We start from the raw sequence: 23,736 nt of genomic DNA, 5'->3' as shown, positions 1-23,736 counted from the left end.
ATGCTTTTGATTGCAAGTGACAAAAACTCTTAATTCAAACTAGCTTAAACAATAAAGAAAACTTGCTGATAAACCTCACTGAAAAGTCTAGCAGTAAAGTAGGTTTCAAGAGAAGATTGGTTCAGTGACTCAGCAGTATAAAACGTATCTCAGGACAGGCACGGTGGCTCACACCTGTAATCCCAGCACTTTGGGAGGCCAAGGCGGGAGAATCACCTGAGGTCAGGAGTTTGAGACCAGCCCCGCCAACATGGTGAAACCCTGTCTCTGCAAAAATACAAAAATTAGCCAGACATGATGGTGGGTGCCTGTAAGCCCAGCTACTCGGGAGTCTGAGCCGGGAGAACCCCTTGAACCAGGGAGGCAGAGGTTGCAGTGAGTCGAGATCCCAGCACTGCATTCCAGCCTGGGTGATAAAGTAAGACTCTGCCTCAAAAAAACAAAAACAAACAAACAAACAAAAATCTCCTTTGTATTTTATCATTAGGCTGATCTTATCTTTTATCATGTTAATTTTATCCTACATCTGGTCTCCTCAAGACTAAAAGATGGCTGTCATGAGCTAACCCCACACTCAACCAAAGGGTTAAGAAGAGGTTCCTTTCCTCTTCCCGAGCTTCGCTTAACTGGAATAGCACAGGCCACTTGCATATCCTTAAAACAGTTGCTGAGATGAGAGTTAAGTGCCATCTGGTTTAGATCATGTCCATTCCTGAACTAGTCTTGATTTCAAGGGGTATGGATCACACCAATGGATGTCAGAGTGAGAGTGTGGTGCCTCCCATGGAAATTTTGTATCTGCTACTTCGTGTGGGAAATGAGTAGATTAGGAACTGGGAAGGCAACCATAATTTCTGATTCATCTTGGAACAGTTTCTGGCTACACAGTTATTTGGCCATAAGAGAATGAAGCTATTTGACATCATTAGCATCACAGTTCAGTGAGCTAAAAGGCCATGGTTCCATTCCTGTTTCCTTATTAATACCCTGCCTGTGATTCAGGTCAATGTCATATTCAGAGCTCTTTTTATTGAAGAAACCTATTTGACCTAACAAGGAGGAAATAGGTCCTAACACCTGACTCTCAACTTGATTGTTGTGTTCCACTGGGGAGGTGGGAGAACAGTCGCAGGGTTTGTGAATGTTTGTGACTGGGGTATGTAACTGCATGTGTGTGAGGAGATTTTTTCTTACTTTGGATACATTCTGACTTTTACCTGAGAAAGTAGCTTCCCTTCTGAGGCTATGAACTCTTTTTTAAGTGCTACTAATATCTTCTTCTGTTTTTCAGAGGTGACACAGAATTTAATAATGTAGCCTTTTCTGCCAAGGCTTTTATTCATTGTTTTCCACTACTAGTCAATGACGCATGACCGGATTATTGTCCTTATTTCGCAGTTGAGGAAATAGGGACAGAGGGTTAAGCAATTTGCCCAAGACTACACGTCAAAGCAGCAGGAGAGTTGGCATTAGAAATCATTTTCCTGGAATCTTGGCTCAGTGCTGTTTTTGAAAAGCAATTATAAAAGTTTCTAACAAACAAAAAAGAACAAATCATAAATAGCACACATTTGGGAACCCATTGCTCAGCTTTGGAATTTTCATAAGAAACAGGTATTTACAGATAGGGTGAAAGCTCCCTTTGTACCCCTCCGGCTTGCCACCCTTAACCCTCCCCTCCTATGAGAACACCAATACCCTGAATTTGATGTTTTACATCCTCATACACATTTTACTCTATATTTATATATCCATTAAAATACGGTACAGTTTTGCACATTTAACTGTATGACTACTGTTACTTTGGATGCATCTTTCTATAATTCATTCTTTTTTGCTCAATATCGTTTTTGTGATATATCCATGTTGACACATATGGCATTTGTGTATCCTTTTTACTTATATTACTTTGCATTAATATATTGGTTTATTCTTACTCTTTATGAATATTTTAAAGCTTTTTTGCTATTTAAAATTATAAACAGTAATGCAATAAACATTCTTGTAACTTTTATCTCTGAATACTTTCTTAAACTGCATTCCAAAAAAAAAAGAATACTATTATGGACATATGCATAGAGACTCAGCTGTGCTGTCTAAATTTGCAGGAATGAGTAGCAAAAGCAAGACTTTTTGGCTATATTTACATTTGAGGAGACACAGTCTAAGCCTAAAACCAATTCACATTCTGTGTACACCACAATTTTCAGTTGATACATCAGGATCTATCATGACATCTTGAAATCTCACCTATTAACAAACTGGCTATTATTAATTGTACTGCTTTCCTGAACCAGACTCGAATTTCTGTGGTCTGCAATTTTTATTGGGTTGGAAAAAAAAAAAAAAAAACTGGCAGCAACCAAAGTATTAGGTTGACAGAGGTGTGCTCTGAGTAAAGCAAGTTTTGTCACTATAGAAATAGAAATAGTGGCCTAAAAATGTAAAAATAAAAAACAAAAAACAAACGAAAAAAAAAAAAACATCAAAATTACTTTCTTGTAAGAAGCACACCATGGGAGAGGGAGTGAAATTTCCATGAGACATCATGCCTGTCGATTCTAACACACTCTCTTTATGAGGTGGGAATGGGGAAACGATGGCCAAGTGCTTGATTTACATTTAGGATCCCTATAGTCTGTTTAAAATGGCTTATTAAAACATTTCCATGTCTACAATGAAACAAAATTATTTTGATAAATCATGCTCTGTTCTGGAGTCTCAGCATTCTGAAGAATTTGGCCTATTGTGTTAATACCAGAGCTGGTTTTAGTGGTACCAATGGTAAAAACATCAGCAGAGATTTTGGAGAAATTACGGGTACAACAGTTAAGAGACAAAGTTTTAGCCTTGACTCCTCCTCTCACTATGAACTTTGTGAAAAAGTCACTTCAGCCCCAGTCACTTTGGACATAGGGTTGCCCTAAATCAGGGCTTTCCAAATGGTTTATGTTAATCCTATGACATGTTAAATAAATGTGGTGTGTTGGAACTACAATTTTTCAAAAATTATGAAATAGAAAATTTCAGGTACAAGGCATACACTAGAAGTAAATATTATTTCATAAAATTTTTGTTACAGAGGGGTGTGTGTGTGTATGACTGCTGTGAGATATTATGTAAATTAAGCTTTTTTTGGTAAATTGAGGTATTTTTTATAATTAAGGATTATGTATACCTAAGGCATACAATTTGATGATGTGTTACACGTATCCATTATTAAATAATTACCATAGTCAAACTAATTACTATTTCATCACCTCAGATAGTTATCATTTTGTGTGTGTGTGTGTGTGTGTGTGTATGTGTGTGGTGAGAACATTTACAATCCATTCTGTTAGCAAATTTCAAATATATTATAAAGTATTGCTGATTAAAATTGCATTGTTATGCATCAGCTCTCCAGAACATGTGTGATGTCTTCATCTTGAGTTAAAGGAAACTTCTTATTCTGTATTGCTTTCAAAATGATTTGAGAGCCATTTGTACAAGCCTGACTTCAGAAAGAAACTCAGGGGCTTTCCAGAAGGGGTTAAGCCCTTGTTTAAAACTTACCAGTTGCCCGCATTTTCTAGGATGAAGCCCAGATTCCCCAGCATAGCAGAACATGATTCTCCTTCATAAATCTTGCCCCAGGACTATCCACTCTAAGGACATTGTGAACTGCACACTCTCTGTTTCTGCAGTACTGGCTCATGCCTTGTGCCTTTGCTATTTGCCCCTCAGCCTCAAATGCTCTTGGTAGACACAAAGCATTATCTTTGCTAGATGCCCTCCCATACACACCAATTCTTATAGAATTGTCCAGTGCTTCCCTTGCTTCACAAATCTTTACTGAGTGATGTCACAGTCTGCAGTATACTTTCCTATATTTAATAATAGTTTAAATATCCATCCCACCCTACTAGACTGTGGACATTTTGAATTCAGGTCTTTATATCATAAGAATTTAGGTTCTTCAGGATATAATGAACTGTTCTACCATGAATCTAAAAAAAAAAAAAAGAATTTAATTTCTTTCCTTTTCTCATGCACATTCTCTGTTTCCCATTGCTCTTAAAATCATCTTATTATTTAAAAACAATATATGTTCATTTCAAATGATATGAAAAGGCAGTTGAAACATTACACTAAGTTGCACACCTAAAGATGGCCACTGTTAATATCTAAACTAATGTTTCACTCTGCCTGTATACATATGCCAAGAGAAGCCAACATACACACAGGCATTCATGTGCACGTGCACACACACACACACACACATTGTTACACAAATACATTCTTTCATTAATCTGACCAGTTCTTCTTTTCAGCAATATCAAGGACACTTTCTATGTCACTGATATACCTGCACATAATTTTAATGGCTGCTTATAATTCTAATTTATGGCTTCCCCTGGGTTTGTTTTGGTTGCCATTTATCAACATTAAAAGCAGGGATGGTGGACTTGACTTCTTATTTCTTGCATGCCATGATTATAAATTAAAAGACAGCATTATTGTCCTTACCTTCTTTGATTAGCCACCAAATCCTGGTCTGATTTTATAACTCCCTTCAAGGCATTCCATATATGGCCTCCTTCCCTTTCTCTTCAGGCTATCTTTGGGCTGTGTCCTGTTAAAATTCCTGTGTATCAGAGAAGCTTCTACCTCGCAATGCAATGTCTTCAGTCAAACTTTCTCATTTTTATGAGAATTATCTGTAGTTAAATAGTAAAGATTTGACTTTTGACAACTTTCCCTTTTAGAAACAAATTCAGTGGAATCATGCATATATTTTATATGATGATTCTGAATCTCACTTCCCTCAACCTATCTGGATTGTACCCAACCTTCCTCTATTCTGTAATCATAAAATCCAAGATGAGATATGATTCTTTTCAATGGAAATTCCTACCTTACCAACCACTTCCGCTCTTAATCACTAGTATAGTTCACTGGGATACTTCCTCTCTTCCCTGGAGCTAAAGTCACAAACTAGAACTATTCAGAAATATTGTTTTGCTAAACTGCAACATCTGGTACAAATTTGAAAAAGTACAAAGCCTCATTACTACTAAAATTCATTTGTGTCAGTTTTTGTGAACTTGAAAGGACTATGTCATCTATTTCTTCAGTGAAACTTGGTAATGTAGGTGTAGTTCATTGTATTTTCTCCTGTTTTTAGTCTTAGTTAAAGCTCTCAGGAGTTTCTCTCTCAGTTTATGGATTCAACAGTAGAGTGTGTTTTCATACTATACAGTACTTACCCAACCATTCATTTAGACAGTCTTCTTGTTTCTGTCACTGTAATCTTGAACCCCATCTCACCAAGTCTTGGGGACGTTTGTGTCATAATGTACATTGTCTCTGTTTTTAGTATAAAGTGTATGCCATTTATTACCCATGCTTTAGTTGTTAGTATGTAGAAATCTAAGCCACCAGTGTAATTTCCTGCTTTCTACTCAATTATCTCATACTGTGAACTATACCTCATGTTTTTCCTCTTTCCGTCATATCTGTGCTTCTTTCTGGCAGTGGTTCTCAAGCAGGATATATTTTTCTGTCAGGAAACATTGGCAGTGTCTGAAGGCCATTTTTACTGTTACCTTGGGAAAGCTACTACTGACGCGTGAATGGTAGAGGCCAGGGATGCTGAGAAAAATCCTGTAATGCACAGTATGGTCTTCCTCCCAGCAAAATATTACCTGATTCAAGAAGTTAATAGTGCCGAGTTCAAGGAAACTTGCTGTATAGCAACTGACTTCATGTATTTTATTTGAACTTTCAGATTTCTCCCACCCCTGAGATGTTCAATTTAATATATTCTCTTGACTCAGACTAGCTACTCAATGGCAAAAAAAGAAGGAAAGTTATATCTCATGACATCTATGTCTTATGCTTTCATTAAAGTGAGACAGAAGTTGTCATCTTTGTCCAAAGTGCTGGTAAAATAGTACTGTAGGACCACTTGATATTACCATAGTTATACAGAATAGAGAATAGAGAATTAAGCATATTTATAAGTAAAGAATAAAACCAGATAAATTAATAAGTATGGTTATCCTCAGATACTCTCTGCTTCAAATGATATTTGTTGTTATAAAATTGTGTTTGAGGCTGGGTGCAGTGGCTCACGCCGGTAATCCTAGCACTTCAGGTGGCCAAGACAGCCAGTTTGAGCTCAGGAGTTTGAGACCAGCCTAGGTGACATGGCCAAACTCTGTCTCTACAAAAAATACAAAAAGTAGCTGGGTATGGTTATATGCTCCTGTAATCCCATCTACTTTGGGCACTGAGGTGGGAGGATCATTTGAGCCTGGGAGATTGAGGCTTGGCTGCAGGGAGCAGAGATTTGGTCCCACTGGCACTCCAGCCTGGGTAGGCAGAGCAAGACCCTGTCTAAAAGAAAAGTTGTGGTTGCAAATAAATGTATTGAAAAAACCTCCATAGGCAGCTTAATGTGAACACTGTCTCATTTTATTTTTCTCCTTTGTTTTTTTCCTCCTTCAGATATTTCACATTTTCAGGAACAAAATGATTTAAAAGCATTACTAGAAAATCTCCATCAAAATATCCAATCCAAAAAAAGAAAGAATGTAGAAATTATGTGGCTGGCTGCAACGGTAAGCACTCTCATGTCAAATCTTATTTCCTGCCACGTCATAACCAGCAAATATTATCAGTTCTCTATTGTGTAGGGTCCAACCTCTGCACTTGGGGTTACCAGCTGTCATCTTCTATTATCCGTGGATTAGGCATTTTTACTCTTGTTGGTAGTTCTATCCATAGACTAGAACATAAGATGAAAGAAGATACACTCAAGAAAGAATCTTGCTCACTTGCTATTCTTACCAACCTTGGATGTGTTCTCCACTCTGAGGGAGCGTCTGTGAATTTCTTGATGTTGCATGTTGCAACGTCAATTGCCCATATCACCCAGGATTTTGAACTGCTGCTTTAGAGACATATGGTTTCAACAGAATGTGGTTATCAGATCTCTGATTCACAGCTTCAATAAGGCTCCTGGACATATTGTTCAGTTAACAAGCTTATAAATGTGTTTGTTAATTTAGATATTGGCATAGAATTCATTACTGATGGATTGCTCTAGGGGTAATGAGCTATGTTTTGTGTAGCTCTTTCTCATTTAATGGTGCCTTTGGGGTAAAAGATCTGCCTGTGTTCTCACCACAGGTTTCTACAAGAATTAGAAAAAAAATGCCTGTATGTTTAAGGCTCTTATCTGGTAACCATTGAGGCATAGCTCACATGAAATTTATGAATTGTGTTAAACATTCAGATCCCAACATCCTTTCATTAGGAATGCATTCTTCCATCAGGAAAGGTACATGTTAAAGATCTTTATGATAAATGCCATGTTTGCAGTTCTGCAGTGTTATTCCTATAATTTGGAGCTCAGGTTAACCACTCTTCTAGCATACTCTATTCATTCTCTAGTCATAGCATTTAAAACAGAAAGTTTTCCCCTACTGTCAGTGCTTCAATTATAATTCAGTATTATTACTTTCTTCTGGGAAAAAGGAATGGATAATTTACCATGAGCCCATATGAAATAATTTACCAAAAGCACGGCAGAGGAAAACTTCTTTAGTTTCCCTTCCTGCTTTCTTGGAGCCCCAGGGAAGAACAATATGAAATGTTGCTTTCAGGCAGCTCATTTACACTGGTTCCATTTAGCACCATACTGTATTACATGAAGGTTGTTTTTAATAGTGCGGCTGCTCTTTGTGTCTTCAAAGACTGCTCTGGTTGTTAATTCTAACAAAAATTTCACAATGGCAGGTCATAAATTATGTTTTCTATTTTACTGAAAACACGACGGCATGAAGATAGTTTGATACTCGTGCCATCTGACGATTTACAAACATAAATGTGTCATTATGTACATATTGTGAAGTTATGTAAATAGATAAATTAAGGATACACACATATAAACACAAATGTGTATTTTCTTTTAATATATGCAATTTCCCATTTTAATGTATGAAAAAGTTTTCCTATAAATCCCACACATTTCTAAAAATTTTTTTGAAATGTGTATACTGGCCAAATATGATTTACTCACAATTCACCACTGAATAAATGATTAGTAGCATTTTTGTTGGCTAATGCCTCAGTTTCAATGTTCTATTTGTAAATCATGGGCCTTAATGAAACTTTTAAAATAAAGAAATATAGAAATTCCTTTTGATATTTTCCAGAAATATTTTGTCAATATTTATTTTATTTTATTTTCCTTTTAAATATCTATTTAATGAAATACTGCTTTAGTTAATGTTTTACATTCTAATTGAAAAATATAAAGTGGCCGGGCGTTGTGGCTCATGCCTGTAATCCCAGCACTTTGGGAGACTGAGGCAGGCGAATCATGAGGTCAGGAGATCAAGACCATCCTGGCCAACATAGTGAAACTCCGTCTCTACTAAAATACAAAAATTAGGCGTGGTGGCGCATGCCCGTAATCCCAGCTATGCAGGAGGCTGAAGCAGGAGAATCGCTTGAACCAGGGAGTCGGAGGTTGCAGTGAGCCGAGATCACGCCACAGCACTCCAGTCTGGTGACAGAGCGAGACTCTGTCTCAAAAATAAATAAATAAATAAAAATAAAGTTATTTGGTTTTATCTTCTTTAAGTTTAAATAGTAGAAGTGAACATTTAAAGAGGACAAATGACAATCAAGTGTGTTAAATCAATAGTTCGGGTATTGTAGAAATACAGAAATCAACTGCCCTTACCTCCAATAGACTTTAAATTTAGAACGTTAAATATTCTAAGTAGGACAAGTACATATGATAGTAACAAAAAATTTTAAGGAATATTAATTCCATTTAAAAATCGTATCTCATAAATAGCCATTATGGTCTATTTTATTGTTATGAATATAGTTAAGAATTTTAAAAAATGAAATACTGTTTATTTGAAAGGATTAGAATTTTCTAGATGTAAAAAGATTGTATGGAGAAATCATGCTCTCACATTTTCTAGTCACTTATACTAGAAATAGAAGTACCAAAGGTCTAAATTAATAGTGATGTATAAATTCAAGTTTAAGTATCAGAATCACAATTAAAACGTGGTAATAAGTTCTAGATTAGCTGTATTATTTTACCTTCTTTTAAAAGCAGACAACTTTTAAAGACTGCTTGATGACAGATAAAGAAGACCTTTGTCATATCACATTAGATCTATTTTAAATGCACACTGATTAGCATTGTAATGCCAAAGTTGATTATTAGTATTTCATATTAGAACCCTGCCATGGTATGGAAGAGAAACAAATGGAATGATTTCCCTATTAACCATAAGGCAATGAGACAAAGAGAGTATTGATGCTCAGTGATTTTTCTCTGACTTAAATCAGAATAACAAAAAGAACTGTAGAGGAAAACAGAACATAACAGAAGTTAAAAGACTTGATTATTGAACTTAAGTAGAGTTCTGTTTGAATCCTGGTTCTGCTCTGTTATGTGCAAGTTACTTAACCCATCTAAACCTCAGTTTCCTCATCTATAAAAAGAAAATAATTATACCTTCCTCTAGAGTTCCTGTGAAGTTTATTTATTTACTTATTTTTATTTTTAATTTGGGAGGTGTTTTTTGAGACAGGGTCTCATTCTGTTGCCCAGGCTGCAATGCAGTGGCATGATCATAGGCTCAAGTAATCCTCCCACCTCAGACTCCCAAGTAGCTGGGACTACAAGCATGCATCACCATGCCCAGCTAATTTTTTTATTATTATTTTTGATAGAGAGGAGTCTTTGTTATGTTGCCCAGGCTTGTCTCAAACTGCTGAGCTCAAATGATCCTCCTGCCTTGGCCTCCCAAAGTGTTAGAATTACAGGCATAAGCCGCTGTGCCCAGCCCCTGTGAAGTTTATTAAAAAGTGCAACTGTATATGAAATTTCTTAGTGTTGTACCCTAGAGCACAATTTGCAATAAACAGTGGCCATTTCTAGTATTCTGCTTTTTAGTACTGATGAGTAGTTCACTTGTCTGTTGTGAGGCACCATGAGAATGTTTAAAATCTCATAACATAAAACCAAGACTAACAAATGTTTCTTAAATGTAAAATAAGAGAATATTAGCTATATATGATTTGAATCAACTGTTTAATCCAGGGAATATAGATTTTGTTTGTTTGTTTGTTTTTGATGTGTTTGCGTTTTCCTCTTTACAATAAAGGTGTTGTTTCTGAGCAGGAATTAGTTTAGCATTGTCATACACTGCAGACCAGGCATCCCGTTGGGTAGTGTGCTGCGTCCTCTGCTGGATATTTCACATCTTATATGGCTTCAACGGTTCCACGCCTCATGTACAAAGAATTAAATAAATTAGGTCCATTGCATTGACTTTTGAAATGAAAAGGTAATGCCTTTACATCTGATAAGACCAATTGAACCAATTGACTACCATAAATTAACAGAAACCCAAATTTATATTTGATATGTTTAGACTAGAAGTGTTTGGAGGAGGCCAACACTTTATGGTAAAGTAATACCGTAATTTGTAATACGGTATTACAAATGTACAGTAAACATTCGTTTTTACGTATGTTACAGATTTGCCGCAAACTAAATGGTATTCGTTTCACCTGTTGTAAAAGCGCCAAAGACAGGACATCGATGTCAGTGACACTTGAACAATGCTCAATCTTGAGAGATGAGCACCAGTTACACAAGGACTTCTTTATCCGAGCGCTGGATTGCATGAGAAGGTATCTCACATGTTTTTCAAGTTGTTTTTTTTTTTTTTTTTTTTTGTCTGAGGTCATTTTGGGTTGTTTTGTTTTTTTTCAAAATACATATTTTATTGAAGGACTAAATATTTCAGTACTTTACTCTATTTTCATGGCTTATACCTTATGACATGAGAGAGAGATAATTTTCTCTACCTCTATAATATTTTTATCTCTATCTGTATTCCCCTACTCATTTTAGGCTACTTTTCTAAACTTTTCATTTTCAGAAAATGTGACTGTGTACACATTTGATGACATGCATGATTATATATGATATTGTATATTTTGTTAGCTGACTGGCTGAAGTTAAGGGGCCCCGAAAATGTCATATATAACACTGTAAGACAAATTTTCATGATGCATAAGTATTTATGAGAACTTGCAAAATGAAACTAACTCATTATCCAAACAAAATCTTTCCAAATTACAACTAATAGGTGATATTCCCATGGCCCACGGAGTCTCTGGAACAGTAACCTCCTTTCTAAAGTTATTTTCACATCACTCATCATAAAGATGGGATGACACTGATACTTTAAAATAGAGAATTAATATGGTTACTCTGCCGACATTTAAAATGCTATGCCCGAAGTCACATTTCTTGATTCATTTCCACGGTAATTAAATCTAAACTCTAAGCCATAATGGGAAGGAAAAAGTGCTTCATTCACAGTGTCTATCAGCAAGGACACATGTTAATTAAAAAGTTAAATGAAATTGTCTCTTTGCTGCAAAGCCTAGCTCAGAAGCACACTAGGAAGTGTGGGACAGGCTCTGGGTTCCCAGAAAGGAATATCATGTGATTCACTGGAGAGGGCTGCTTCTTATCTAGCCTGCCATTAGCTACCAGTTTTCTTTCAACTGCTGCAGTCTTTCATTGGCGACATTGACGTTTGCTTGTGCTCGTTCTATGCCTCTATGTTTTCTCACTAACGAGAGGTTTCTGAAGTCCTGTATTTCATCCCATTTCATGTCTCTTGGCATTTTCATTGTTCAGTGGAGCTCTATCATAATTTTTTGATAAATGTATGAGGATGTCTTAAGAGTCCTGACGTGAACATCTCAGCCATATAAAACATGTTTGGTTGATATAAAAACTTCTTTCGAAAAATAATATCTCAGCACTAACAGGTAAAATAAATTCATGTATGAAACCTTCAAATCTGCAGAAAAATAAGACAAACGTCACTGTAGATGGAACAAAGGTGCTTGGTGAGAAACGCAGGAATGCATGATATTATAGGCCAGGTACACCATGGGACTAAACTGACTTAGGTAACAAATCTTCTGGAAGATGAAATTGCTGTCTGTTGTTAAAATAGAAGAGGGAACCCTTAAATTAGAAATAAAATAATTCGAACAGGTAAATAAAGACTATATGTATACTAGACATGTTATACTATAGAACAACATATTTTGGTATTGCCTATGATTGACATTATATATGCAATACATTTGCCCATGATACAGCATTTGTGATGATTCATTTTTGTGTTTTTAAGGTAAGGCACTAGAAATTTAATCTAAAACACTAAAGGCTTAACTTGAAATCCCTAGTATTCTGGTGATCTTCTTCTTTTGGTTTTGTGTGTATATGAGGACAGTGCCAGAGTGTGTGACCTGTATTTGTGTATATATGTATGCACGTATGTAAAAGAAAATAAGATGTGTTCTTTTCTTTAATAACTGCCTTCATTTCCCTCTGGGTATTTTGCCTCACAACACAGGATCATAGGTTTACAAGCTCTGGCAACACAGCAGAGTAGGTAAGAGCATGAGGCTTGGGAGCCAGCTAATTTGAATCCAGGCTATATGCCATTACCCATAGGCAAGTTAGTCTCTCACGGCCTCTTAGTGCCTTAGGGCAAGTTACTCAACCTCTTGCTACCTCTCAGTTTCCTCATCTTTTAAAACAGACATGATAATAGTAGCTCCATTTTAGGAGCGTCTCGAGGATTAAATGAATTGATACATGTACAGGAATTAACAATGTTTGGCACATGGTAATCACTAAATAATGTTGGTTAAAAAAATAAAAAAATCAAGGGCTGTGATGTTAATACTCTGATTTTCCATGTGCAGTATAATCTAGTTAATTATGATCCTTGTAGTTTTATGTTTGTGAATATTTTATGACATAAAGTTGGACTACAATAGCATATGTTGAAATAAAGTGTCCTGGCAGCTCTTGTAAATAAGGTTTCAAATGCAGTATCTTCCCTATTTAAGAAAATCAGCTCTGTAAATAGCACTTTAAAAATGTGCAAGTGTTTGCAAATGCTGTGTTAATTATGGAAGCATCACAATCCCTGAATAGGTTTTTTATAAACATTTTTGAGGCTAATGTGTATTATATATCTAGAAATAATCATAAAATTTAAGATAAGTCACCTTAGAAATGTCTTATCAATATTTTTATACATATAACTCTTACAGATTTCCTACCCCACATGCAACAGTGGTTCATGAATAAACATTTCTCAAGTTACTGCTTAATGCTGATTGATTACCGGGGTCCCAAAACTCTGGGTTCTGACAATCTTTTACAGTTAAGTTTTTAGAGAAGAAGCAGATTTGCCTAGCTCCTCACTCTGCCATCTATCAAATCCCACCCTTCAGACAGTGGTTTTTAAATGAACTGTAACTTTTAAAAAATACGTATGTTTGATTGGTGTGTTAAAAGGTGGAAGGACGGGAAGGGAGTGAGGGATGAGAAACTACCTGTTGGGTACAATGTACACTATTCAGGTGGTGTTTACACTGAAAGCCCAGACTTCAGCACTATGCAGTATGTCCATGTAACAAAGATGCATCTGTACCCCCTAAATCTATTTTTAAAAGTATATCAAGATGTAGTTTAAGTTATCATCATCTTGGGTTCAATTTTATAATAAAATAACATGTCCTATACTGAAACAAAATACATATGTTTAGACCCCCACATGGATTATAATTGAGAAGATCTGAGATGGGTCCCAGAATTTAATTTTTTAAGAACTTTACAGACATTCTGGGGAACAACTCTGGATTTTTAAAAATCAGTGTTTTAAGGGGCTTTGATTTGTATGTTTTTGAATTTACTGCAACTTTTAATTTTATTTAATATCAGTTGCAGTTTATTTTACCTTTGAATTATTCCAATCACCTTCCAGGCTATTTTATCTGGATTTCTTAAAAATTCACCAAGTTTTCTTCATCGTAAAAATTCAAGGGAAAAATAAAGTTCACCAAGGTTATCATATCACTCTTTATTTAGTTTTATTTTTTCCATAGCTATATTAATTATTTTCTGTTGTATATGCTTATCTCTGTAGCAGTTTCAAATTATTTATGATGAGTAAAGGTATATAAAGGAAAGTAAATAAAGCTCCATCTGGTTCTTATTCAGAAATCCCCACAGGAGAAGCAGCTCTCTGAAGGTAGAGACTTTTGTTTCTTTTTGTTCACTACTATATTTCCAGTACCGAAAACAGTACCCAGTGAACACAGTATCATTTTTTTCTCAATAAATATACAATAAAGGAATACATGAATGACACGGGTTTCTAAAAGTTTCGGGTCCTATGTATTAGGTGGTATTGTGCATACATAGGCATTTTAAATTAAGCATATGAAGTTATCACTTGATTGTCACATGTTGATAAGCACAAGTTGCAGAATATGAAAGAAAAGTCTTATTATCCTAATTCAAAAACAAATAGGCAATAAAGAAACCATTTCAGCTCACCACCTGAATCCACCCTTTGTACAATTGGCAACAAATTCAGACTTCCTTTTTTCTACATATCCAGTATTACTTTCAGCTGCACACTCCTGATGGACTTTTGAGTACCATCTGTTTGATGAAATGGCATAAATGCCTCTTCAGAATAGAAGATTAACACAAGGTGTCTGGGTGTTCTGACTCTGTAAGGATCTCTTAGTGGTTGACTATATCATTAAGACCAAAATAGTGATTCTTAACCCTCATTGACCATCATTAATCTAGAAAACTATTTTAACAAAAAATAATTGTATAGGGACATTTAATGCCTCTATAAAGTAAATTAAAACAAAAATACCATTGTACTGTTTTTTTCCTTAACAAGAACTCTAGGATGATGGCTATACAAAGTAATAATGTGACACCATAGTTCTCAATTGTCTTTTGTTTTATACTACATTGCTTTCTCAATCTGTCATGGCTCCTTAAAATTAGGATAGTTAATATGCTGTTAGTAGGAAGACTCAGGGTAAGTTTCAGCATATACTTATGTATCACCCTTGCAATACAGGACTTTAGTCATTCTATTTCAGTAAATATTTAATTTATAAGAGACTTAAAAGGCCCATTGGCCTTGTTGAGTTTCATTTATTAAATGTCATATTCTCAACTGTTGCACCTGTAATTTATCTGTTGGGGGAGCATAATTTATGAAGTATTCTGCTTTATAAGTAAATGACACTTAACCAATTGATGTCTGGAAAAGATGTGTTTGTATGACTTCTTCCCTTGTAGGGTTCACTTTTAAGTAATGTAGTTCAATTGTTGAAATAGAAAAGTTTCTTCCTTCTGTCTTTAGTCTTGTTTCCACTTGAGCTTATTTTTTTCTTTGTTTTTGATTGTACTCGTTGGAGAAGAGCTGCTATTATTTCATATTATATCCTATTTCAAATATTAAAGAGAATTATAAGCATTGTAAACATAGGTAATTGAAGTTTGCAGCTATTTTTTGACTATTTGAAAGAGATGCGTTTGTAGGGAACATCGTAATTGGGAACAGTTTTTCCGCGATTGCTAAGTATTGTCTCCTCCCTTGAGAGTTTCAGTGGTGTGTTTGCTACATTACTTCAGTCAGTATTTGCAGCAAATAACAGGAGTAAGCTGAGAAAGTCACCTTCAACTCAGGGTTATTAATAAAAACATGAAAATTGACCTTATTTGGGATGTTTTTACTTCAGTTGAAGGTGAGTTAAAAGATACTGCAAAGAAGGTGTACATCCTTAGAAATCATGTTAAAGCAAGTAGCTTTTAATAAGCCATCCACTATAAACCCCCGAAGAGAACTAACCTTCCTGGGGAAATCAAAGAATGGCCTACAAAGGACTTCCAACTTCCTGAGCAAAATGTATGTGCTGATTTTAGTGGATCTTCTTCCTATATTCATGCCTGACAAGGTTGTCATAGTATTCTGTTGACAGAAAAATGATGATTTTGAGGTCTATTTCTTTCCCCTAATTTCTTTTGTTGATAGGGTTGTTTTCCAGTTGTAGCAACTTGAGACCCTGTGAGCGTGGAGGTCATAGTCCAGAGCAGCCATCAGCTTTATACACACCTTTCCAAGTCAACCACTTCTTTCAACTCCCAAAATTATTAACTAAGTGCCTAGACGTAGAAGGATGTGAAACATATGTTTTCACTTAAAATCAAATACAATATAAATGAATCTAACTGAAGCAAATACATTTAACTTCTGCCACAAATACAGGTTTTTAAATCCAGGAAGACCTGGAGTTAATTCCTTATTCTAACACTAATTATCTATGTAGTGGTGGACACATTAATTAATCTCAAGGCCTCAGTTTCCTAATGTGTAAAGGTAAGATGATGCTCCATCGCCCTCTTTTGAGTGTTGTGATAAATGAGATCACTTACTTACAGTCTCTGCACCCAGTGGGCGTGAAGTGTTCTGCTGAGAAATGTTACCCTTGCTCTCTACACTCTCCCCATTTCTATCTACCCTGCTTGTTCTTCCTTATCCCATTTTTCTCTAAAAGTGCATCCTTGGATATTGCTAAAATGGGGGAGTTCTCCTGGTCTTCGAGGTCTTAGGAAAAATGTCCCAGGATTAACATTTGCTTTCTAAAAGCCTTACATTTTCTCTCAGTGACAGTGGGCTACAGGGTTTGGAAATCTTGCTAGAGCCCTAGCTATAGCATCAGGGAATCTAGAAGCAGCTAAGCTTAGAGCGGGGGTTAGTGCATATCTGAGGCCCCCAGAGAACAGCACTCAGCACTCAGTTTGTGGAACTGGTGAATGTCTAACTCCTGAATTCCCACAGCTTTTATTGGCGAGTTAGGATATCTTGTAAAATGTGTCAGCAGCCCCACCTCTGGAGGTGAGTTGGGAAAATAGATCATTAATAGAAATATGTGGTCATCATTTTCATAGTCAAAAGTGAACATCTTTTGTATATCTACTGTGGCAGAGTACCATGCTATACAAACGGAGAAACGCATTTGAAATCATAACAGCTGCTAATAGTCAATGAGGACTTACTATGCACTAAGAATAACACTAAGCATCCTATATGGGGAAACTGCTAATTCCCGCAAGAACAGAATCAGATAAATGAGTCCAAAGTGTAGGAAGCATTCATTATTAAGCAGTTCAGAGGATAAAAAGAATCACTGTGGCCAGGAGGTGTCCTGGAGGAGGTAGAACCTGAACTGTGTCTTGAGGATGCAGAGAATTTAGGTAAGTTGCCAGGAGTTAGGAAAATCTGTATTAGAGTTATCTAAGTGGATAAGAGTAGTGCTTATTCACTCATCACACTCGTCAAGTGGTTTTGCTTACATAAATGTTGTAATGTGTGCCACATTGAACAACTTATTTTCTTCAGCTGATATCAAGTTTTTGAGATCGGTGCTTATTTATCTTATATCTAGTTATCTTCTTTTAAACTTGTGTAATACTCACTTGAATAAATAGACCACAATTTTTCTAGTGCCCAAAATATCTGATGTTTTGCCATTACCAACAATACTGTAATAGACATTCTCCCATGTATATCCATGTATATAAACCCATAAGTAGAATGGGTGGTAAGGCGTTTGTATTTTTAATTTTGCTAGATGCTGCCAGATTGCTTTTCCAAATAGCTATACTAATTTATAAGCCACAAGCCATGCACATGTGCTCCATGTCTCCACACATCCCAATACTTCTACTGTAAGAGTTTTTAATCATCTGATGGATGGAAAGTGCTATCTTTGTTTCAGTTATACTTTCTCAGTAACACAAAATAAGATTAAATATCTGTCTAAATATTGATTGGCCATCCAGATTCTCACTCATCTCATCTTCAATGTTTCACACAATGGAGTTTTGCACATAATTGCAAATTAGGAAAGGTTTCCAGCGTTTATAAATAAACCACTGGCCTATTGTGTTTAAGTTACATTTAGAAGACACTGTTTCAGGAGTGGTGTGATTTTTTAAAAATATGCTTTATTTGTATTTTTTAAATGAAAGCACAGTGGAATAAGACAGGTGCATCTCTTGGGTTTGGACAGAGAATGCATCATGCTATGACGGGAGCCTGTGACATGATGTGAGGCTTTTTAGCAGGGAAAGGGACAGGGCTCCACTTTAGACAAGGGAAACACACTTCCAGCTGAGAAACAAAAACCTATAGTTGATTAGGGAGATGATTGATGCCTTTGCACTTGGAAAATGAGGTGTAGCAAGAACTAGTTCAGGAAAAGGTCTCATTTTCACTAAAGAAGACTGAGATTCAGGCAGCCCAAACCTGAATGATCTATGGAGAGCAGTTATGCCAAAACCTAGAGTCTGTTTATGCCCCTGGGAGGTTGAGACAAGAGAATCAAGGAAATAATTTTCATTTCACCACCTAATGATTTTTTCTACAAACACCAACTGCCTTGTCCTAGCCAATGATATCCATGAATTCATATACTCAATGTGCCTGTTATGTTTGTCCTTACATACAAAGAAATCCGAAACTATTAATTCAATGAATTATCAGTATACGGTCTAAAACTTCTTGTCTTCCATCAGAACGCTTGCTATACTCTGGTAAACACTGTCATAAAGTGGCTTCAGCCCTTCTCCTAACTTGAATATTGGTTATAGTGTTCCAGACACCTGTTCAAGAGAACAAATTGGATGGCTTCACAAGCCAATTTCTAAAGAAAACTGGACTAGGAGGCAACTGTGTTTAGGAATAAGCACCCAAATGTTGCAAGCTTTTCTCCTGATCAGAAGACCACAGATGACAGAGAAGTTCAAATGCTGGGCATCATATACTAATGCGCAAAGGATAATGGTCTAAAGTCCTGTGAGCAAAGATGCATTATGCATAATTACACCCCATTCTCTTTCATTTAGTGAGCATATCAAAACTCATATGAGTGTGAATGACATCATTATGGGGATCAAAACTGTAATTTATAAAGCATATCATTTGCAAAATTGGTATTTTATTAGTAACAAATCACATGTGATATCTCTCAAATATCACAGCATTATTTGGGGGTAATCACTGCTCTGAATACCCTAAAATCTAACAATTAGGCCAGCTCAGCAAAGAGCAGGCTGCCCCTCTATGGCACATAAAGTGGTTAAAAGGAAGGACTTTTGAGTTAGACTGCCTGATTTCTTCACTTCTTAGCAGTGGGAATGAAATTCTAAGAGGCCTTAGGTTCTTTATCTGTAAAATGAAACAACATATACAAAGAAATTGGTAACTGGATATAGTTCACAGTAAGCAATTGGTAAAGTCAAACTGTTATATTGTAGTGATAATTTCACCAGCATCCTCATCTAATAGGGTTGTCATGAGCGCTAGAAGAAACAATGATCACTGATGGAGTTAATATAGTACTTGTTACACAGTGAGGATTAGTAAATATTAAATGCTGTCATAGCTATTACTGATGTACGGTGATGACTGTTATTACTGTTCTTATTGCTTCTTTGTCATAGCAGATTCCTGCCACATTGTTTTTACTAAACTGTGAATGGCTGTGCTGTCCTCAAACTATATTGAGGAAAGTTTAAAAAAAAAAAAAGTCAGTTCCATTATTCATATCATCTGTTGCATTGGTTCTCAGAGAGTGATTCCAGCATCAGCATCATCCAAGAATTTGTTAGAAATGCACATTCTCAGGCCCTTCCAAGAACTACTTGACCAGAAACTCTACAAGTGGGGCCCAGCAATCAGTGTTTTAATGAGCTCACCAGGTCATTCTGATGTGCACTGAAGTTTGATAACCACTTGCCTAGTGTAAGGATATTGATACATTTTTAACATCTTTTTGAGATACAATTCACATATACTTACTAGACTATAACAACCACCCATTTAAAGTGTACAGTGTAGACGGTGGGTCATGAGACTCTTCCCAGAGCAGGTCGTGCTCTACACTCTTGGGGGAAAGGAATGCTAATATCATGAAGCTTCTGTAAAAATCCAAGGGAACTGGGTTCGTAGAGCTTCCATATAGCTGAACACATGGAGGTTCCTAGAGGGCGGTGCACCCAGGGAGCTCATGGAAGCTCAGTATCCCTTCCCTCATACCTCGCCCCACACATCTCTTCATCTGTATTATTTGTAATAACTTTATAATAAACCAGTAAACATATTAAAGGGTACAGTGTTTTACCCTTTTTACAGTAGTTTTAGTATGCTGACAGATTGGTATACCAATCACTACAATAATTTTAGTACCTGTTTGGCACTCCTAAATGAAACCCCATTTCCATTACCAGTGTCTTCCCAAATGCCATCCCCCCAGCCCTTGGGTACCACTAGGTTTGCCTCATCTGGACATTTCATATAAATAGATTTATACAATTTGTGGTCTTTTGTGAATGCTCTCTTTCGTTTAGCATAATATTTTCTAGGTGCATCCATGTTGTCAGACATTTTTAATTCCTCTGTAAAGTTCCCTCTTTGTGAGTATTCTGTGCAGTCATTCCCAGAGCATTAACATTCGGCTAATGAATGATTCCGCACAACAAAACAGGTGCACATGTGCATATGTGTTTGTCTGGGGTGGGGCGATGTGTGATTGTATGTGTACAGGTGGGCTTTAATTTTGTAGTTTCCATTTGTAGAGACTACTAAAAAGCTCAGGGCCAATTTTGTGATTCATCTACTTCAAATGTATAACATTCTTTAATAGGCTTTCACTGTGTGTGTATGTGTTTGTGTGTGTGTGTGTGTTGGCCTCATTCTTGGCTCCATTTTATGACATTACTCTTGCATTTACTGTTTCTTTCTCACTTTTTATTCCTGATATCTTACTGAATTTGATGTATTCAGGTAAACTGCCTTAAATTCTTTTTGGAATAAGGCAGGGTGTAAATACTTAAATAAAAACAAAATCACATAAACTATTCACTATATCCTATACTAAAGACTCTTCCTAAATTTACTCTTAGTAACCTTCAATACAAGCTGAAAATACTAAATTTTTTCAAACTGCAAAATATCTGTTTTCTCACATCTGAATTTATGTGTTTTCACAATGGTGTCTGTTTTCTCAGCTATTTGAGAAACTAATGCCATTATATTTATTATATGCTTTAGAGTTTTCAAATCACCTTGACTGTTCTTTTGTTTTTGAAAATAGAAATACAATAGATGTCATCTTTTGTTCAGTTTTGTTTCACAATTTAATTTTATAACATAAATTCACAGAATTTTATAACACCATTAGTTTTATTTGATTTTGTGATAAAGATTTTTTCTATTGAGGAAAATAGACTAGAACAAAAGTGAGAAAAAGACATATTAGAGCTGTCAAGATATATTATTTTTGCCAGAAAATAAAGGGGAAAATGCCTTCCACTTCACAAGAATGAACCAATTTTATAGCAGCTGCTCTTGAAATAGATTTATTGAAAACTCCTAGTATCTGTAGTCGCCATTAAAAAAAAAAAACCTTTCATATAACAAAAATCTCATATGCATATGTGCAAGGTACATATTGTTAAGTATTACTTGGTCATAGAGTTAAAAGGCAACCGAGACCACTGCGTAGCCCTACCATGGATTCAGCTTGACCACATGAGAAACACGTGGCTGACAGACTGTGGAAGCCCACACTCCAACAAGCATTTGATGAGTTTCATCTTTTTTTTCTTCTGTGGTTTGACTACATACATACAATTTTATTGTGTATGTTAATAACTTAAAAGCTGCTAATGTATCGTGTGGTTTCTGAACGGAGAATCGAGCTGACTTTTAATACACTGAATAATAAAAGATGTGATGTTTCAGAAGAAAATAGATTATGTGATTACATATAACTTTGCCTTACAACAGTGTTGTAGCAAGGATTTAGTCTTGAAGGTTGAGTTATTATAGTACATAGACATTGTACATAATTAGAAATTAATTCTAAATCATGGGGCATTTGGGGTTGAAATAAGTCTATTTTCAGAAAATTATATATTTGATATTCATGTAGTCCGTTATAACCTTCCATTATGCAATCCTTAAAGTTAGTTTATAAATTACAATTTCATCACAGAGGTTATGATTTCAGACCATAATGGAAAGTGGAAACTCTGTTGCATTTCTATTTATGGCAAGGTAAAAGAAAGTCACGTTTCTTTGCAGTATGCTTTATTTAGTTTTATCATAAATATGTATATGTGTATTTTGCTATCTTTGCCCACATCCCCTGAATAACAAAAGTATACTAATAACCTTGGCACTAGTGCTAAGATGAAAAGAAGATGAAAAATATCCCATTTTTTAAAAAGCCTTAGGGATTTTAGGATGTCAGCACACTAGTACTAGGGAAAATAAATTTATATGTGTATATTTTTAAAATTTTGAGCTCAATTTTAAATTTAGTAGTTGCCCTTTGAATATCCTTATCTCCAACTAAATGTTAAAATGGTATTAGCATGTTTTGTCAATACGTTTCTGAACACATTTTCTTCTGGAGTTTGAAAAGGAAGCAAAATTTCAATTTCATTTATCACAATCAAGGAAAAAACAAACTAAAAGAGTCTTGGAAGAATCTGGACTTGTGTGTGTGGAGGACTAGAAGAGAAAAAGAAGCTTTTTAATTCATTTAGAGTCTGACGAGGTAAAAGCATGTGCGAACTTCCTTCTCTAATTCTCATGGCTTGGGCTCCTGTGCAGGGTAGATAGTATGCATCTTCAGACAGGCAGGGCATTCTCTTCCCTACAAAGGTAAGCTTTGCATTCAGGCAGATCATCTGGACTATTTCCACCAGCAGTTAAGAAAGAAAGTAGCTACAAGGTAAGTAGTCAGCACTCCTCATAGATATTGACTTCTCCTCTAAGGAAAATGCTCGGCAATCTGATATTTTTGCCACATCCTTGAAAAAAATAAATGTTGAATCAGCATTCTTACATATAAAAGAAGGCTTTTGCATCTTTATCCTTGTAAAGCTTTATGTCCCCATTGGCACCAATAAATCTAAATTAAAGGTTCAGTATTTCAACGTTAGACAAAAATTATACTGAAGTGCCTACAAAAGTGTAGTTAACGTATTTCCCCGCTTCTCTCAGAATATGTACCTGAGGTCTATAGATATGTGTTTCTGTTAGATTAATGTTGAAAGGCAAACTAGATACCTTCTGATCCAAAACTTTGCAGTATCTTATGTTAAGGAGTGTATTCATCTAATAAAGTTTTTTTATTTTTTTATTTTAATTTTTGTTTTATTTTATTTTTTTGGTGGTAGGGGACGGAGTCTTGCTGGGTCACCCAGGCTGGAGTGCAGTGGCGCAATCTCAACTCACTACAACCTCTGCCTCCCAGGTTCAAGCAATTCTCCTGCCTCAGCCTCCCGAGTAGCTGGGACTACAGCTATGCACCACCACGCCCAGCTAATTTCTGTATTTTTAGGAGAGACGGGGTTTCACCACGTTGGCCAGGATGGTCTTGATCTCTTGAGCTCAGGTGATCTGCCCGCCTCGGCCTCCCAAAGTACTGGGATTACAGGCATGATCCACCACGCCCAGCCTAATAAAGTAATTATTTTTTAATCTGGATATTGTTCTTAACTCTATACCAGTCCTTCAGTTGAGTTTTCTGGTAGGTTTTTCAATTGAACACTCTGCACCTTGAATCTAATGTGAAAGCTCTGTGATTCTCCCTGGTATGATGGTGTGATGGTATAATAGTGTGATGGCAGGCAAGAATAGACAGACTGGATGCTATAGGATGTTCCCTTTATGCACCTGAACTGATTCCACTGCAAGGAGATATACTTCTCTGAGCAAC

General features: G+C 36.0%; 1 protein-coding gene across 4 annotated transcripts in view; it reads left to right on the top strand.

The window, feature by feature from the left end:
- Nucleotides 1-23,736, top strand: part of INPP4B (inositol polyphosphate-4-phosphatase type II B) — an 807,120-nt gene that overhangs the window by 745,415 nt on the left and 37,969 nt on the right. For all 4 annotated transcript variants that reach the window (XM_025386323.1, XM_025386324.1, XM_025386325.1 and 1 more), the window contains 2 exons: nt 6,493-6,605; nt 10,562-10,716. In XM_025386323.1, coding sequence (XP_025242108.1) covers nt 6,493-6,605; nt 10,562-10,716 — 268 coding nt within the window. The remainder of the gene's footprint in view (nt 1-6,492; nt 6,606-10,561; nt 10,717-23,736) is intronic.

The sequence above is a fragment of the Theropithecus gelada genome, chromosome 5 (assembly GCF_003255815.1).
Source record: "Theropithecus gelada isolate Dixy chromosome 5, Tgel_1.0, whole genome shotgun sequence".
NCBI classification, from domain to species: domain Eukaryota; kingdom Metazoa; phylum Chordata; class Mammalia; order Primates; family Cercopithecidae; genus Theropithecus; species Theropithecus gelada.
Note: the sequence above shows the minus strand (reverse complement) of the source record. Positions and strands in the feature narration are given on the sequence as shown.